General features: G+C 43.9%; 1 protein-coding gene across 1 annotated transcript in view; it reads right to left on the bottom strand.

Moving 5' to 3' along the window:
- GALM (galactose mutarotase) overlaps nucleotides 1–18,548 on the bottom strand; it is a 95,689-nt gene that overhangs the window by 3,259 nt on the left and 73,882 nt on the right. The window contains exon 8 of the mRNA XM_082851877.1: nucleotides 229–370. Coding sequence (XP_082708003.1) covers nucleotides 229–370 — 142 coding nt within the window. The remainder of the gene's footprint in view (nucleotides 1–228; nucleotides 371–18,548) is intronic.

The raw sequence follows: 18,548 nt of genomic DNA, 5'->3' as shown, positions 1-18,548 counted from the left end.
CAGGTAGGGGCACAGGGAAAACGGTATGAAGGGGGAGGGGGGAAATGTATTCACCTATGGAATAGGAGCTTTGAAAAGGCACATAGGATGTGGTAGTTGGTCCCCTGTAGCAGAGTAAATGGCATTAATATGGCAGAGGAAAAGCTCCTCAAATAGGAGTTGGTATCTTTTCTTCCCAGCAAATGAAAGGCAAATGAAAAGTACAGGCAGCAAATGAAAAGTGCCTACCGTGCACAAAAACGCTTTTCTTTAGATCCCTTCAGACAGAAATTGTGGTCAAAGCCATTCATGTGGAACTCCTGCAGGTGTTTTCCAAGCTCCACTGGCTTCCTCAGGTCAAATGCAGTTCCCTGCACTGGAGCAACTTCTCCTGGTGGGAAGAGGAAGAAAAAAGAATGACAAATGCCTAAATAAAATCTTTATATCCTAAAGACCCACTGGTTCTAGCCTCCCAGCCTTCATTTCAAGTTGTAAAGGAGGTAGGAGTCCAGATCCTAAGAATAATAAATTATTGGATCTCCTTAATTGTAAAATGTCACTGACTGCAAGATGCAGTAGCTATAACACTCAGAATCATTCAAGTGTAAAAAAAGTACAAAAATCAAGGAAACGCATAATTTCCGTTAAGGAATAAGTTGGATAAAGGGTGATAGTTGTCCTAACCATTGAGTCAATCACCTTGTTAACATTTCTTGCTTTAATGCTGAAATATCCCAGGGCTCATAACTGAGCATTAATACCTGGTACTGGCTAACCAGATGCTAACAGTGTCCCTGAGATTAGTGATTTTCGAACCATTTGGGGCCATTATTAGCCAAAGTGACACTGGTAGCCACTCTTCCTCAATCACTTCCCTGATCAGTCTGTAGACTTGAAACATAGAGGGAACTGTTAATAACAACACTGGGACAAATGAGTTAACCGGGACAGTTGGGGGGAAACTAGAATGTATGGCCACTCTACTATTAGCCAATTTTAGAGTCAATCCTTTGTTTATTTATTTATAAATAAACATTGCTGCATTGGGTCTTCCTTGCTGTATGCGGGCTTTCTCTAGTCGCGGCGAGCAGGGGCTACTCTTCGTTGCAATGTGCAGTCTTCTCATTGCAGTGGCTTCTCTTGTTGTGGAGCACAGGCTCTAGGCTCGCAGGTTTCAGTAGTTGCGGCACACAGGCTCAGTAGTTGTGGCTCACGGGCTCTAGAGCATAGGCTCAGTAGTTGTGGCACACGGGCTTTGTTGCTCTGCAGCATGTGGGATCTTCCCGGACCAGGGCTCAAACCCGTGTCACCTGCATTGGCAAGTGGATTCTTAACCACTGCGCCACCAGGGAAGCCCAGAGTCAATCCTTTGAATGAAAGCTTTGTGTCTCTAGGAGTGCTTCTTGGAGGAGTTATAGTTGGCAAGCACCACCCCCTTCCTATGTGTAAGCCAGATTCCTCAACCTCTAATAAGTATATTTGTTCTTATCAAGGTGGGGACATTCTGAAGCCTCTTCTCAGTGATGTGGGTGGGTGACCAGTCCTGAGGGAGGACACTGCAGTGTGAAGACCCTCAACTCTTAAAGGGCAAAGCACAGAAGGAATCTGGATGGGAGCCCCATTTTGGTGGTTATTACACAACAAATGATGCCCATTCAAGACTATCCCTTCGTGGTGTTACAGAACTCAAGGGTGTTGGGACCAGAAGGGTTCTCAGAGCTCATCTGGTCCAAACTGCTCATGTAACAGATAAGACTGAGACCCACACAACTTGATATCATCAAACAACAACCTGTGATATTGATATACCATATTTCCTCAATTTAAGACACTCATTTTCTCATATATATATATATATATATATATATATATATATATAGTAATTCCACTCGGCTTGCAGAACCTTAGTTCCCCCCACAGGATCGAACCTGGGCCCCGAATGTGAAAGCGCAGAGTCCACTGGACTGCCAGGGAATTCCCTCATTTTCATATTTTAAAATCTCTGAAATCATGTCATGTCATGCTTTAACTGGCAGAGGTGTTTTTTTCCTTCATGGAATGTAAAATAATGGTGAACTTTACAACTGATGGCATCTTAGAGTTGATAAAATATGTGAAAATAATTTGCCACATCTTCTGCTCTACTAAAACCACTGAACAAGAAATCAGGGCTTTGAGGAAGTTCCCTGGTGGTCCAGTGGTTAGGGCTCCACACTCTCATTGCCAAGGGCCCGGGTTTTGACCTCTGGTTGGGGAACTAAAATCCTGCAAGCCACGTGGTGCAGCCAAAAAAAAAAAAAAAAAAATCAGGGCTTTGAGGGTTTAAAAGAGGAATCAGCGTTATCTTGTGAGTAATTTCTCTGGAGGTCCAAGGGAGAGAGCAAACTTCTCAACAGACAGTCCTCTAGACATGTTTGCCAAAAGGCTATAACATGGGTTTTACATTCTTCTGAATATTGTGCCATTTTGCTTTATCACCTTTCATTCTCTTCCCAACTTTCAGATCTGTTCTTCCCTAGATGCTAGGCTGAGCCATCTGAAACAACGTACACAAATATTTTGAATTTAGCTCAGTTAAGAAAGCCCAGGGAATGTGTGGAAGAATTCCTCCTCATAGGCATGTTCCTGGAATATGACAGAGCCAGAGCAATGGACTAGGAGCCTACTCACAGTCACTCTTCTGATCGATCAACACATTAAACACCTACTGTATGCCAGGCACTGTGCTGGGCAGAGCTGATACATAGATGAGACATGACCTGCCTTTTTAAGCCGCTTGCAGTCTGAAGGAGGGAGAGGACACATAAGCCGCTCATAACCACAGAGTGTGAAGAGTGCTCCCAGAGGCACAGCTGTAAGAAAGAAGACAGGCGGTATGACTGGGTTGGCTTAGATGTGGCGGACTGGGGAGATTTCATGGATAAAAGTTTATTAGTTGAGCTGAGACTTGAGGTGAGGTCATGGTAGGTTGAATGGGTGAAGAAGGTTGAAGAATAATCGATGTGGAGGAAACAGCTTAAGTACAAGGTGGTAGTGTGTGTGTGTGTGTGTGTGTGTGTGTGTGTGTGTGTGTGTGTGTGTGTGTCCTGTAATAGTAGCAGCAGCAGCAGTAGTAATAGCAGTTGTAGGGTAGAATGCCTCAGATGAGGAAAGAGATTAAGTAAAGTTAGATGAAATCACTTCTCTGAGCCTGGGGTTTTTCATCAGTACAACAAATAAGCTGGACTAAATCACTGACTTTCACCCCCTACCCCATTCCTGCAGAATTTGTTATTTCAGAGGGAAGCTCAATAAACACAAGTGTGCACACACACACACACACATAAAATAAATATACATATACCGTTGACCCTTGAACAACATGGTTTTGAAATGCATGGGTCCACTTATACATGGATTTTTTTCAGTAATACATACTACAGTACTATACTGTCCTTTTTTTTTTAAATTCTTAATTTTATTTTTTTTGGCTGCATTGCTGCAAATGGGCTTGTCTAGTGTGGAGAGCAGGAGCTACTCTTCGTTGCAGTGCGTGGGCTTCTCATTGCGGTGGCTTCTCTTGTTGTGGCTCACGGGCTCTAGACGTGCAGGCTCGGTAGTTGTGGTGCACGGGCTTAGTTGCTCTGCGGCATGTGGGATCTTCCTGGACCAGGGATCGAACCCGTGTCCCCTGAATTGGCAGGTGGATTCTTAACCACTGCACCACCAGGGAAGTCCCTACACTGTCCTTGATTGGTTGAATCTGCAGATCTGGAGGGCCAACTGTAAAGTTATAGGTGGATTTTCGACTGCATGGAGGGTTAGTGCCCCAATCTCCACACTGTTCAAGGGTCAACTGTATACAACATAAAAAACATATATATAAAAGCCAGAGTGAAGCCAGTATAAGCTCTGAGCAGCTCACCTAGAAAACCCTAGGAACAGATGACAGCAGAGGTGCACCCCATCCCACCCCCTAAAAGTATGACCCACTTAGGAGTGAGAAGCCCCTGGTCCTAGGATCTTCCCCAAATACAAAGAATCCCAGGTTCCTCTGCAGCAGGCCAGGCAATCTGGCCAGTCTTTCTTGAGGGGGAAAGAGGAAAGGGACTCTGTTTCAGAGCCTTACACAATGATACAGTTTAGTACATTTAAAAGTTTTTGTATTGTCCCAGAACTGAATCATATATTTTGAAGGTAAGTACAGACATTAGGTGTTTAACATACTCTTTCAGGGTGAGAGTTATTTTTCCTTTCACGCGGTCAGATGGATAATGTTTTAGGAACTTGGTTCCTGCTATTTTTAGAGGAGAGATATAGCATGCAAAGTGGGGCTGGAATCTTAGGAGGCTAAGAAAAATGAGGAACTTGTACCTTACCATTAAAAAATTAAATAGGAAAAAGAACTGACTTTTAGCCATTTAAAGCATTTGGTTCTGCTTCTTTGAGTTCCTAAATACTAAGAAACATGAATGTCCTGTCTTTGGGTGAAAAGAGGGTATCCTTTTCTTAACTCAGAACTTCTGCTCAGAAATGTAGTCTTTTTGGCACGTGAGGACTGGGGTCTTTGAGTTCACACAGAGCCGCGAGGGTGCCTGGGTTCCAGAGCTCCTGAGGGAGACACGGAGGCCTGGCTAAGACCATCCTAGTGTCTGGTGTCCACTGTTCAACCAAGAGGATCCTTCTCTTACCAGAGTCAGCTTTAGGAAAGGTTAAGTGGTATTCTTTTTGAAACATCCTTTAAAAGCATCTATTTCCTTTGTCTTGGTTCTACTTTTCCAAAAATGAATTCTTGAGTAGGTAATATTTACACATGTAATCAATTTAAAAGATATCAAATGTAAAAGTTACAAAGTCGTACTCTACAGTGAAAAGAATTTCTCTCGTCGTTGTTCCCTACAGATGCAGTTTCCTTCAACAGAAGCAACCATTGTCACTTGTTTCTCATGCACCTTCCAGAGATACTACAAGGATATCCAAGCATTTAAGTGCACGTCCATGCACATCCACAAACTCACAGCCCGTTTCCACCTTGATCTTTTCACTCAGTTTATCTTGGAGGCTGTTGCTAAATTTATTCCTAGGTATTTCATTAGACAACTCCTTATGCACTCATACTTTTCTCATTTTTTCTATGATAATCTATTTAAAATTTCTGTTTGAGGTCACAATTACAAATTTATATATTTTCCTAGAAAATTATCCATTTCATCTATATTACTCTCATGTTTATTTGCAAAGAGTTGAGGAAAGAAATAATTTATGATCCTTTCAGTTTCATCTGTCTGTGGTTATTTGCCTATGCTCGCTCATATCTAATTCTGTGGACTGAATAGATTAGCTAATGCTATATCTATTTTATTGGGGTTTTTTTTTCCCTCCAATGAAGCAGCTCTTGGATTTATGAGTACTACCTTTTCTGATTCTTTTCAAAATTATAATTTCTTTTATTTTTGTTAATTTTTCTTTTGTTCTCTTGGGTTTATTTTATTATTCTTTTTCAAATATCTGCATTAGATGCCTAATTCATTTAACTTCACAATTTTTGATTAATATAAGTAGTGCTAAAATTTTCTGAGTATTACTTTAACTATATCACATGTAGGAGTTTCCATTATAGATAACTGTAATATAATATTTGTTTACTATATATTCCTATATATTATTTATATATTTCCACATAAATAATTATATTTTTTATTTTCTAAATATCCTTAGTTTTGGGGGTTGACTTCCTTTTTGATCCAAGAATTATTAAGAGACAGTTAAAACATTTCTAGGTCAATATTGGCTGTGTTGTATTTTGTGAAACTGCCCGAGGTTTTCTTCATGGTCTTAGATATAGTCATTTTTTGGTGAACTTCCGTTGTGAATTGCATCCATTGTGAATTGCATCCTTTAGAAAACAGAATGCTTTCTGTCATGAAGTCAGCCTTTTCTGATGTTCAGATTGAGACCCCCTGCTACTTTGGCTTTCACTTGCTCGGTTTGCTTTTGAATTCTTGTATTTTCAACCTTTCTGAGTCACTTGGTTTGTACACAGCATCCTGTTGGGTTTTGCTTTGTGATTTAATCTGAGAGACTGTTTAATAGGGGCGTTTTATGGCATTAAGATGAAACGTATATTCTAATTGTTCTTACTTTGTCATTATATTTTATGGTATGCTTTCTGTGTTTATGAATTCTAGTCACTTTAAAAAAAATCTTTTACAATATGGTCTGTGTGTATGTTCCTGATAATTTAGAAAGTTTGTGTTTTTGTTTTAGTGGTTACATCTATATACAAGTCACTTCAATATAATATACTTAATTCTCTGTTTCTTAGAATCTTCTGAACTTCTCCCTCCCCTTTTCTCTGGGTTTCTGACACATTCTAATGTAATTCTAATAAAGGCACTTTTGTTTCCCAGTAGATGGCGCTAGAGACACAATGTAAAGAGCTTGCTTTATAAACATACACCTTGTCTGAGTCCAGTCGGTCCTCTAAACCCCGAGCAGTTCTGGAGGAGGGCTGAACTTTTTGGATCTCGAAGGCCAAATCCTGGATGGTAGTGACCCACCGAGGCGCTACTGTCCTGTGAAGTCTGGGTGACCAACTATATCCCACACTGACTTTAAAAAAGACAACAGAGTTTCCTTAGGAAACAATTAGACTGGGAAAAAGAAGCAGCTGTTAACATGGGCTCAGGAAGATTTTAATCTTACTAACCCATATTCCCAGTGGTATTTATGTTATGCTTTCTTCCCTAACTTTAAATGGTGCTCACAATATTTAGTTCTTTCTTAAAGCCATATTTGACTCAAAATTGAACCCTTAAAATAGTCCCAATGTGATTGCCCGGATCAGTCAATCAATTACTTACTTTTCTTGACTTCAAAGAAATAAGAAAGTCATGGAATTTTCATGAAGGAAGGACCCAGGGCATATTTCATGTCTATTAACCTGATACTGAGCAATCTATGATATCGAGCAATCAATGTTTACTCTAGCTTTTCTCTCTGTAAAACAAAGCTGCTATTATTTGCCGCCCCATACATTACATGGAAATATTTGATAAATGATATGTTTGAACATTTTCAGGAGGATGGCATAAATAAAAGGGCTAAATTTCAGGAAATATATATATAACACAAAGCAGAGCTTAGAGAGGGTAAGACTTCAAGAACGGCAGAGAAGCCCTGACTTAAAATTTAGACACTTGGGAAAATTGTAAAAAGAGATTTTTGCTGAATGAGAAGAAAAAGAGAAGGTTCCAATCTGTCTTTTCCAGCCTCATGCCCTGACACACTCCCTCATGCACTTACTGGTCAGGCAAATGGGAAACTTAGAATTTGTCTCCCAGATTCACTATGTCTTTGGACCCTTTCTTGTAACTGGAATGACGTTTCTGGGCTCCCCTACCCCACTCTGGCAAAGCCCACCAGGTCATTTAAGAATGCTTATTCTCGGGATTCCCTGGTGGTGCAGTGGATGGGAATCTGCCTGCCAATGCAGGGGCACGGGTTCGATCCCTGGTCCAGGAAGATACCACATGCTGCAGAGCAACTAAGCCTGCGTGCCACAACTACTGAGCCTGTGCTCTAGAGCCCGAGAGCCACAACTACTGAGCCTGCGCTCTAGAGCCCACGTGCCACAACTGCTGAGGCCCGCACGCCTAGAGCCCATGCTCCACAACAAGAGAAGCCACTGCAATGAGAAGCCCGAGCACCGCAACAAAGAGTAGTCCCCGCTCGCTGCAACTAGAGAAAGCCTGCGCATATCAACGAAGACCCAACACAGCCAAAAATAAATAAATAAATAAATAATGCTTATTCTCTAATGCTATTTCCTCTGTGAGGGACTGTATCCTCCACAGCTAGAACTAATCCCCTTTTCTACTTTGTTCATCCCACTTTGAACATACTTTCCCCAAGACATTCATCCCATTAAGGCATAGCTATAAGGTTATATCAAGCTTTCTATCTGTAAGGAATATGAGCCCCTAGAGGGCTGGGATTGTGTCCTACTGATTTTTGACCCTCTGAGCATTAAACAGAGCCTTTACTTGACTGAAAACCTGATGAATGAATGAGGTAGAGGGAAAAAAAAGAGGGCAACTGTGAATGTTGTAGCATCCTGTGACAAAGTCAGAATGAAAGATCTAGAAAGGACCTTAGGAATTACCTCATCTAGTACCCCCGCTTTGCAGATGAGGTTGGAACCCAGACGGCTAAAGGGACTTGCCCAAGGTGACACATCTGCATAGTGTCACAGCCTCCAGGCCCCTACTCAGGCACTCTCCACCTCACCCTGGAGTGACTTGGGTACAGCCCCTCCCACCCCCAGCCCTCAAGTACTCTTGATTTTTCTAAGACTTTGGAGAATGAATGTGCAGTTCTTTCAATTTTGGTTTATGTGTGAGTTTGTGCTTTGGTGCTAAGAATAGAAGGAGATGTCAAAATAGCTGTCTCAGCAACACTGAGTGTACAGAAAATGAAGCCGAAATGGAAAGGGTGCCTTCAGAGAGGATGTCACATCACCAGACTGGTTTTGAAGCCACCAGAAAGCTGTGGTGTCAGCAGAGAGAAGCCGTTTTCAGATGAGGATTTCTTATTGTCCTGAATAAGGTTGGCTGGGTGTGCGTTTAGGTCTGAGCAGCAATGCCTGGCAGATGGTGGGCTCTGACCCAAAGGTGTGGGGTTACAGCTCTGGGGGAGTGGCCTGAGGCAGTACTTCTGCTTCCCCATTTCAGGGAAAGTCTGACTGCAGGTCCCACTAAGGACCCACCTGAGGTTACTGTCATGAATTTTGAGTGAGACCAGTAGCTGTATGGTGGCAGCTGTAGAGGGTCTGGGGGGGTAGGATTAGTCAGGGTTGGGCTTTGTTAGGAGAATACAAAGAAAAAGGAGAGGGCAAGGGAGGGGAGAGCATATGAAAAGGGGTGATTCTAATGATGGACTTTTGATCTTAGTAGGGGAGGAGGTGAACAGTGAAAGGGTGGTAGGATCAAGTGACTATAGGTTCTTGTGGCATTGAAGAATTATTGAAGCTGAAACAGACATCTTAAACAGTGATCATAAAAGGCTGCAATAAGAGGTAGTGACAAAGTCAAGGGTATGACTCAAAGATCATAGGAGTGAGTAGCTGGAAACCTTGGAGGACGAGATCATTGGGAGAGGACGTCAAGAAGCTAAAAGGTCAGGGTATCATCCATATGGATAATGAAATAACGTAGAATTGTGATGAGAGTAATGTTGGAGTGTCAGTGAGCCAGGAATAAGGTCAAGTCTACAGAGGACCTCAACAAAGAGAGCTCACATGAGTGTCACCCTGGCAACTACAGCTGACTCATTCTTGCAAGAAGATGATGTAGACCTGAGCAGTGGAAACAGGCCTCTAACATTCCGGATGCCTGTCACAAGGCCTTAAATCTTCCTCTAGCTCCTCATTCCTGACAGAGTTATAATTACCTGCCCTCCGGAAGTACAGGAAAAACTCACTGCCTTCATGAAACCCATCTGCTTTGATTCATATCTCTTATCTCACATGAAGGAGTCTTACAGGCGCTCGACCTTTTCCCCATGACTGCTTGTGGCATGACGCATTTTTCAAAGATGGCCACACCAGGATATATTCATCCCACAGGCTCTACTTACAATGTGATGGTGACACTCCTTCAGTGAGAGGTGAAGTCTTTTTTCCCTCCCTTAAGCCTGGATGGACCTTTGTAACTGCCTCAACCAATAGAATGTGGTACAAGTGATGCTATGTGATTTCTGAGGCCAGGTTATAAATACAAAGTGGCTTTGGCCTGGCCCTCTCTGCCTCAGGACATTTGCTCTTGGTTCCGGCCGCCATGTTGTAAGGAAGCTCAAGTCACATCGAAAGGCCATGCGTGAGGTTTTCTGGCTGACAGCATCCAGCCAATAGCCAACATCAACTGCCAGACATGCAGGTGAATGAGCCTTCTGATGATTCCAGCACCTGCTCTAACCTTCCAACAGAGGCCCTAGACATCATACACAGAGACAAGATATGCCCTGTCTAAATTCCTGACCACAGAAGCAGTAAGAGATAATAAAGTGGGAGTAACTTATCACATAGCCATAGATAACCAGTATACTGCCTTGGGATGTTTTCACCTCTTGGCACTTGATTTGACAAGACAGGAGGTGACAAATTTTGACAGAAGTCCCTTTAGATGATTCTACCTTAAGAACACTAATCCTTGCAATTACTTTTGGATGGGGGAAAAACAAATATAAATTTGCTAGTTCACCCATTTTTGAGTATCTTTTATGCACCAGGCATTAAACTGACCCCAGGGAACTTAGAATCTGATGAAAGAGACAGACAAAAACATAAAAACTTACAGGAGAGTATGACAAATGCAACGAGAATGGCATTCAAAGGGCTCCGATGGAGCAGGGAGCAGCAGCACCTACCTAATGCAGCCAGGAGGGTCAGGAAAGGTTTTCCAGAGGTGGTGACAGGAGGCTAACCTTGAAAGGTAAGTCAGGATTGGCTAACTGGACAAGGCGTAGGACTACTGTCCTCCGTGAATGACAAGAGTGGTCATGTGAATATCACTCTGGCAACTACAGCTGCCTCATTCTTGCAAGAAGATGATGTAGACCTGATTATTGGAAACAAGATTCTCTAACATTCCAGATCCCTGTCACAAGGCATTAAACCTGTCACAGGAATGGACTCTTGTTGTCCGTATTTGGGGTGAAGGCAAGACAGTTATATTACACTTGTCCTCTGGGCTCCTAGCTCTGACTTGATTTTTTGGGCAAAAGACTTAAGAAACAGAGTAGAAGGTAAATTAGTCCTTATGAACTCCTGATCAAACACTGACTACTGACATGGTTTTCTATGTAACATCATCTGGACATGAACACTCTTCTCAGTATCTGACTGAGAAAATTCACCCGGGGTGAATTTTAATTCAATGCTTTTAATTTCGCATCATCTGAAATAGCTCTTTTCCCTACCTGGTGGCCCTAGGGCCTGACTCTCTGAGAAGATGAACAGATGGTCGCTGCAAGAGTCACTGAATCTTCATGTTTATTCATTTTTTAGCCCCTCTTTCCTGGCAGGTCCCCTTTCTAGCTCATCTTCACACAACCCAGTAACACAAGTACAGTGTTATTGGAAGAAAACCAGAGTCCCTCCAGACAGTCCTCAGCACCGGTGACTCCTGTTTATAATTACAATTAAAAATCATTTTGAGAAAAGAGAAAAGAAAGCAAAAGAAAATCTGGCACAGACTTTGTAGAAAAGTTTGGTGGAGGGAAGAAATTTTCTCCAATAATTTTTTCTCCCTTAAAAAAGAAATGTTTCTGGGACTTCCCTGGTGGCACAGTGGTTAAGAATCCGCCTGCCAATGCAGGGGACACGGGTTCGAGCCCTGGTCTGGGAAGATCCCACATGCCACAGAAGCAACAAAGCCCAAGTGCCACAACTAACCACTGAAGCCCACGTGCCTAGAGCCCGTGCTCCGCAACGAGAGGCCCCCGCAATGAGAAGCCTGCGCACCGCAATGAAGAGAAGAGTAGCCCCCGCTTGCCGCAACTAGAGGAAGCCCATGCACAGCAATGAAGACCCAATGCAGCCATAAAAAAAATAATTATTTATTTATTTTAAAAAAGAAATGTTTTTTAAAATATTAAGTATGTTATTTGAAAACTATTTTCTATGATTTGTCCTACATGTTGATTACAAATCTATGTAAGATGTCTTAGGATTTCGACAGACTTGCTAACTGACCTTGGTAAGTTTCTATGCCTCTGTAAGATTCAATTTCCCCACTTATAAAATGGAGCTAATATTGGTATCTACCTAATACAGATACTGTGATGTTTAATTGAGAGAATGCTATGAAGGAGGTCGTATCTCTAGACCAGCACCTGGCACATAGTTAGTGCTCACTCTGTTACACATACACACACACACACACACACACACACACACAAACACTCCAGAAATACAGAGAACAGAGAAAACAATTATTCATTATAGTTTAAGTCATTAATACTAAAGGAAAGTGCATTCCTGCCTCCAGGGGGCATTGACATTTTCATTACAAAGGATTTTTTAAATTTTGTTTTTATTTTTTGAAACTTTCTCTCTTAGTGATTTTTAAATCTAGAACAATGGTTTTTAAAGTGTTTTCTGAATCATGGACTCCTTTGAGAATGTTATAAAAGTTATGGGCTCTCTCTCCAAGAAAATGCACACACACACACACACACACACACACACAATGTTTCCAGAACCTCTGAAGTCCAGTGATGCGTGCCTGGTTAGGAATCTCTGATCTATAGGCTGGTAAGTATTTTCTGCCTATACCACTACTTGTCACAAAACAAGCTGCCCTCTCATGACCTGATACTGAAATGCACATTTGGAATGTTGCAGTCACATAACCTGAGGTGTCTGGGCAAGAAATGCGGACTGGGAGTTTCCTCCTATAGCAATGTGGCAAAGGCTTTGCATAACACATCAGGGCCTTCTTCCGGACGGTTTATGATTTCTCCATATTCTTGCAGCATGGACAACAAACTAACACGTGAAAGGGTACAGAAGCTTGTCTTAATCTGAGCAATTCAACAGCTCAAAGAAACCGCAGGAAAATGAAGTATCAGAGAAAGTGCAAATTGCCCCAATGACAGCTCAGAAAATGCGGCTGATTAGGCAAACTGTGTTCCCTGGTTGCAGGACATATCAGCAGTCATCATCCCCAATTACTGTTATCAGCTTCAGGAGCATCCTGCTCACCTGGTGGGCAGTTAAACTCAATAGACATTAGAATGGATTTTAGGGTCAGGCAGGCCTGGATTTAAATCCTGACTTTCTTTGCTGTAAAAAATTGTGGAGGTCATTGAGCTTCTCTGAATCTTGACCTCCTCATCTATAAAACGGGGATAACAAGAGTGTCTACTCATAGGATTATGGAAATTAAGTGAGATAAGGCATGCAAAGTGCTCCTACCCAGCACATAAGAAATACTTAGTAATACAGCTGTATTATGGACAATAGCTGAGGACAATAACAGCATAGACATTGGAGTTGGGGAGACTGGCTCCAAATCTTGACTCTGCCAGTGACTTACCCGTTTAACTTTGTGCAGGTTACCTGACCTCTCCAAATGCCCGTTTCTTCAAATGAGGCTTAACTGAAGCATAACACCTACTTCAAAGGGTAGTTCAATAAGCGAATGCACGTATATGCTTAGCTCAGTGTCTGGTACATATTAAACACTCAGTAAAAATGGTGGTAATGATGATAATGATGATGGTCATAATAATAGTTAATACTTACAAAGCTCTTAACTAAATGCCAGGAAGTGTTCTAAGCACTTTACACGTATTATCTCATTTAATCGTCACAACTAATGAGGTAGGTCCAGTTACCGTCTCCACTCTCCACTCTACACATGAGGCCCACAGAGGTAGAATAAGTTGTCCAAAATCACAGAGCTGGTGAGGATTTAAACCTAAGCAGTCAGGGTTTGAGTCCGTGCCCTTAACTACTGTGTTTTCCTGATGATGATGTGTCAAAATCAGCCCTTTTAAACAGCCATTCAAGGTCATACTAAGGACTCACTTCACTAAGGTCAGAGGTGCTTTCCACTTCTCTGGCCAGGACTCGCTTGCCTGCCCCCATCAGTTTTCATGGCACCCCGGGGGGACCCACTGCCCAAGAGCAGTGCATTGCTGGGGCCGGATGTTGATCTATGAGAACCAAGACCTCCTTCCCAAATCCCCCTGGATCCACTGGACTCGGTCTGCCAATGGCTGTTAACTGCTCTCGTGTGAGAGGGGCAGCCCTTCTGCCAGTGTTCGGGGTTTGCTTGATGATTTCAAAAGGGGAACACGTTGGGGCAGAAGAATTTTCCCATACGCTGCTTCAGAGCAGCTCGAGCAGACTCCAGCGACAATGGAGGCTCATTGGAGACCCCTGGCCTCCACTCTTCCCCGAGAGTCACAAGGCTCCCACAGTGACGGTTCACAGGAAGCCAAGAAGAGCAGCAGGGACAGGTCAGCTGATATCCTGACACCATGAAAAAGACAGTAGTTGAACATAGATAGCCAAATTATGTTAATGGCCTAGGGTCAGAGAACGGAACCAGTAAGGGAGAGAGGGGAGAAATCAGTCCAGCCTTTCTGGTCAGTTGACACAGTGGCAGTGTCAAGAAATGGCTTTATGTGGGAAATTTAGCCCCTCTGATCTCCATCAGTGCTGCCACTTCTCACAAATCATCCCAAACCAACATACCACCATCTAAGTTTCGAGGCATACCCCGGACACCCTTATACTGAGACTGCCGCCCCAAGCCCTCCTACACAGAAACGGTGGTCCCATCACACTTGCTCAGCCTCCTCTAGTTTAGTCTGGACACGGAAGTTGTGTGTTTGTACTAGTGGAGCTGGAGGGCAGGCAGCCTGGAAAGGCGGGGCCGGCCTCCCCGCTCTCACTAACTAACGTGCAGGATGTGGTCGTGTATCCTCTCTGGGAATGTGTGCGCTGCAGACCCAGAGTCCTATTTGCTCCTTGCGTCTGGCGCTGCCCACAAGAACAACTTCACACGCTACGAATTTAGGAGCAGTTCTCTGTCCTGGGAAGAATTCTGGAATGGAGACGGAAAAGGAAGGAGGAAGCCTGCTCCCCCCAAACCAAACACAGACGTATTCAAATACAAACCATTCCTGGCCACCCCCTAGGCTTCTCAGACTGGGTCACAAGGCTGGTGGCTCACGGAGCTTGGGGAGATGAAGCATCTGGGCTTCAGTGAGCAGGCTCTGTAGGGAGTTATCAAATGGCCTCTGATCTGTGGCTAATCTAGATGAAGATACAGAAGGTATTCTCCTCAGACTATGACAGCATGAAGCTGGGAGGCAGATACGCTTGGGATAACAGAATCAGGAATTCAAAAGAAAGTATAAAGCAGGGGGTAAAGCACTGGTTACAAGATGAAATTTATGGATAACAGGAACAGATAGGGTCCTGCACCTGTGTCTGAAAAAAAAAAAACAAAACCCCAAACCAAAGGACACCAGCTAGGTTTCGATTGTAACCCTAACCCCAGGTACAAAACAATCTTCTGAGGTTCTATTTCTTTACTTGTGAAATTGGGACACTATAGCCCCTCCCTCATTAAGTTGCCATGAAGATTAAGGACAGTTGATACAGGGTAAGTACCCAGCACAGCGATGTGATGGTTCTTCGTACAGTGCTTCACACACAGACGGTCTGGTTCCAGAGCCTTTGTTCTTAACCGTCACGTTACATTTACTCTCAGAAATGTTAAGTCTAGTTACTACAATTATTACCTACTAGGGAGAGATGTAGCTGAGCCACAGGTTGTATGAAAATGACTTTAAGGATGTGGTTGGCAGTAAGTTCGATGGAAGTCACAGAAAGACTGTAATGAGGTGTTGGCAGCTCTGGGTTACTGTCTGCAGCACAGGCATCACAGGATGACCCGAGGATGTTCTGCCTCAAGAAGAAATGACTTGGGGGCGACATGACAGCTGCCTTCTAAGGTCATAAGCCTGCTCTTTAGGGACCCGAGGCCCAGAACTAAGCCAAGTGGGGGTCGGCTCTAGGTAGACGGATTTCAGCTCGATATCAGAAAGGCCTTTCCTACGTGCTGGCCCAGGATGGGCAGTGAGCATCCTGGCCAGAAGGCACCTGAGTGTCAGCAAAGCCCATGGTTCTGAGATTCAAATACTCAACTGGTGGGTGGTGGTTGGAAAAGATAAGGTCCTTTCCAACTGTGACATTCCAGGACTATAGGTCCAATGGCCCATGGGACAAACACGGTGAAGCAAGTTGCTCCCTTCGGGAGCACACTGTGATATTTGGTTAATTCTCTCTCTTTTTTAAATAAAAATTTCAGCTTGTCTTACCTAAGGAAGCCATTGGCTGAGAGCAGCTCTTTGCAGAATGAGCTGTAAAGAATGGCTTTTGATAAGAGAGGCTGAGTCAGAGCGTGAAGTGTTGGAGCGGAAAGGGGAATAAAGGTAGCTAAGGGGCAGCAGGAGGACCCAGGGTTGTTGGGGAGAGGAGCAAATGGGCAGAAATAGGTGTCAAAAGTGGGGGGAAAGCAACAAAAGTTACTAGAGGTTACACAGAGCTCTTTAGAGCCTTTTCAACAGCTGCTCAAAGCACGGACCAGGACCATCAGCACAGGCATCACCCGGTCGGTGCCTGTTAGAAACAGGCTCCACCCCACACCAAGTCAGAATCTGCCTATCAACAAGTCCCCCAGGTGACTTGTGTGCACTTTAAAGGTGAAAGGCAGTGATGTGGAGACCATCTAAGGGAGACCTAGGCTCAAGTGTGCTGTACTTTCACCTCAAAAATAAAAGGGGCAGGGGGAGGTGAGGAATGCTGGGGCACGAGGAGGAGTCTGGTCTCTATGGGGACGGCCCAGCTATGCTTCCAGCCCAGCTGCTCCAATTATGTCTGTTTCTTTAGTCAGGTTCAGAACAGTCAGTCAAATTTGCATAAGGAAACCAGCGGTAATGGGGCTCGTGGGCACAGGTACTCATCTGACACCTAATTAAGCCATCTTGGTAAATCATCTCTAGAATGCCTGTTATTATTTTAGGAAACAACATAAAGAGAATGATAATTAAAAGTAACACCCTGGGTGGGAATTTTGACTTCATTCCAGTGGTTGGCAAGTTAAGTACCTTGGGATTTTTTTTTAAGGTAACATTTCTATAAATTTTCGTAGATCACACGACCTCAAAGCTTGTCTCTGCCGCAGTTTTTTCCTTTTCCTCTGCCAATGCTTCAATTTTGCGGCTTTATTCTACTGCTGGTTTTTATGTACTTATTTAATTTTTCCCACTGAACACTTTTTGGTTTTGACTTGCAGTGGGGGAGGGCATTACTTCTGCATATTACATGCCATCGGAAGCATAAAATGCTAAACATTGTTGCATGATGTTTTCAGGTGAGAAGACAGTTTAACATTTCACAGTTGGGCCCACGTGAGGCATTTTCATGCGGGGAATTTTTCCATCCTAGACTCTCATCAAGATGGTATCTGGGGATTTGCTGCCAGTGTAAAATTCACCCAACTGTCTGTAGCCTCCTAGCCTTCCCGCTAGACCTGGTCTCCTCCTGAGTGCCGCCACGTTCCCCTGGACTTCCAGGTGTGCACGAGGGCCCTAACATCCTTTGTTACCTTCCCCGGGCCCACTGTCTGTGACCTGAGCCACTTGGTTAGTAACACCCTTACTGACCTGCTTTACACCCTGTCCTCTCCTCCTGCCCCTCCTTCCAGATAAAACCCAACTAGGGATCATCCCACAATCCACCTTCTCTGCTTCTGACTCCAGCTGCTAAGAGAAACACTTACTGGGGTGGTATTTGTAAAATGCCAGTCTTGCTAGGTCAATCCCCTGACTTAAAATCCTTCAAAGTCTTACATGATTTAAAGATAAAATCCTAGCTCCTTACTATGGCCCAGAATGCCCATGAAGACTACGCTCAGCTACAAAGCTGGGACCAGGATGAGGCAATCTAGCACCCAGGGTGCAAAATTTAAGGAGACACTCGCTCTCAGGTGCTGACCCTGCGCCTGCATGACCCTGAAAGTGAGTGCTGCCTTAAATTTTGCACGCTAGGTGCTGCACCTCTCTTGCCCCACCCTAGCCTCCATCCTGCCAAACTGTCTCTGTAGCTTTTGACTTAACAGCCTACCCTCACACCCACATTCCGTGCTTATTAGTACTCTTACTCTCCTTGTTGCTAGACCCTCACAGACACTAGGAAGCTTCTCGAAGCTCAGGGTGATATCCAGAAGGCCTCTTCCTACCCTCGCCTCCACGCTCCCTTAGTCCCACGGGCATCACCTCTACCACTGCCCTGACTACATTAGATTCTTCACTCCCTGTGCGCCTCTCAAGGGCACGGGTAGTGTTTCTATGGCCAGTGCCCCAGGGAGCATGTAGCAATCACTAGGTGTTCCACAAATGTTAGCTGAACTGAACGCAAGTCTGCTCTGAGAACTTGCTTGAGTTAGCCTCAGGCCCATGGCACAAAGCCCACAGTTACCTCTCATCCCTTTCAGAAAGGGGTGACCTCTAAGGATTGTTATGCGCCAGGTATGAACTCGAGCCAGGCCCCTGTCCAGACCTAGGGTGGGGGAGGGGAGTTGGTAAGCCATAAGCTCTTAAAGGGTGGTAGTCAGAGTTCTAGCAAATAGCTCCCCTTCTGGCAAATTTACTTGCTGTTACTCTGAAATGTTCACAGGAATTATGCAATGTCTGGCCAAGTGCTAATTTCTGAGCTTTCTTCCTGCCAAATTTCCACCGCGCTGGCTCATGTTTGCCAATCTCGTAGCAGTGATATTTTCCAGGAGGGAACACGAGGAGCTTTGCGAGTATTCTGGAGTCCCATAAAGCTGTTCTTGGGGCCGTCTTATAAGGTGGGATTCGGTAATGCATCCCCTTGGAGGGTATCATTGCTACCAGGAGAGTTCCTTGGAGTTGCTGTATTGAACTTTTGTAGACACTGTCTAGGAGGGACCTGTCATATAAGAAACAGCTCTAGGGTAAATAACAGCCTATAAGATCCAATATCACCA

Source organism: Leucopleurus acutus (assembly GCF_964270905.1).
Source record: "Leucopleurus acutus genome assembly, chromosome: 12".
NCBI classification, from domain to species: Eukaryota; Metazoa; Chordata; class Mammalia; order Artiodactyla; family Delphinidae; genus Leucopleurus; species Leucopleurus acutus.
Note: the sequence above shows the minus strand (reverse complement) of the source record. Positions and strands in the feature narration are given on the sequence as shown.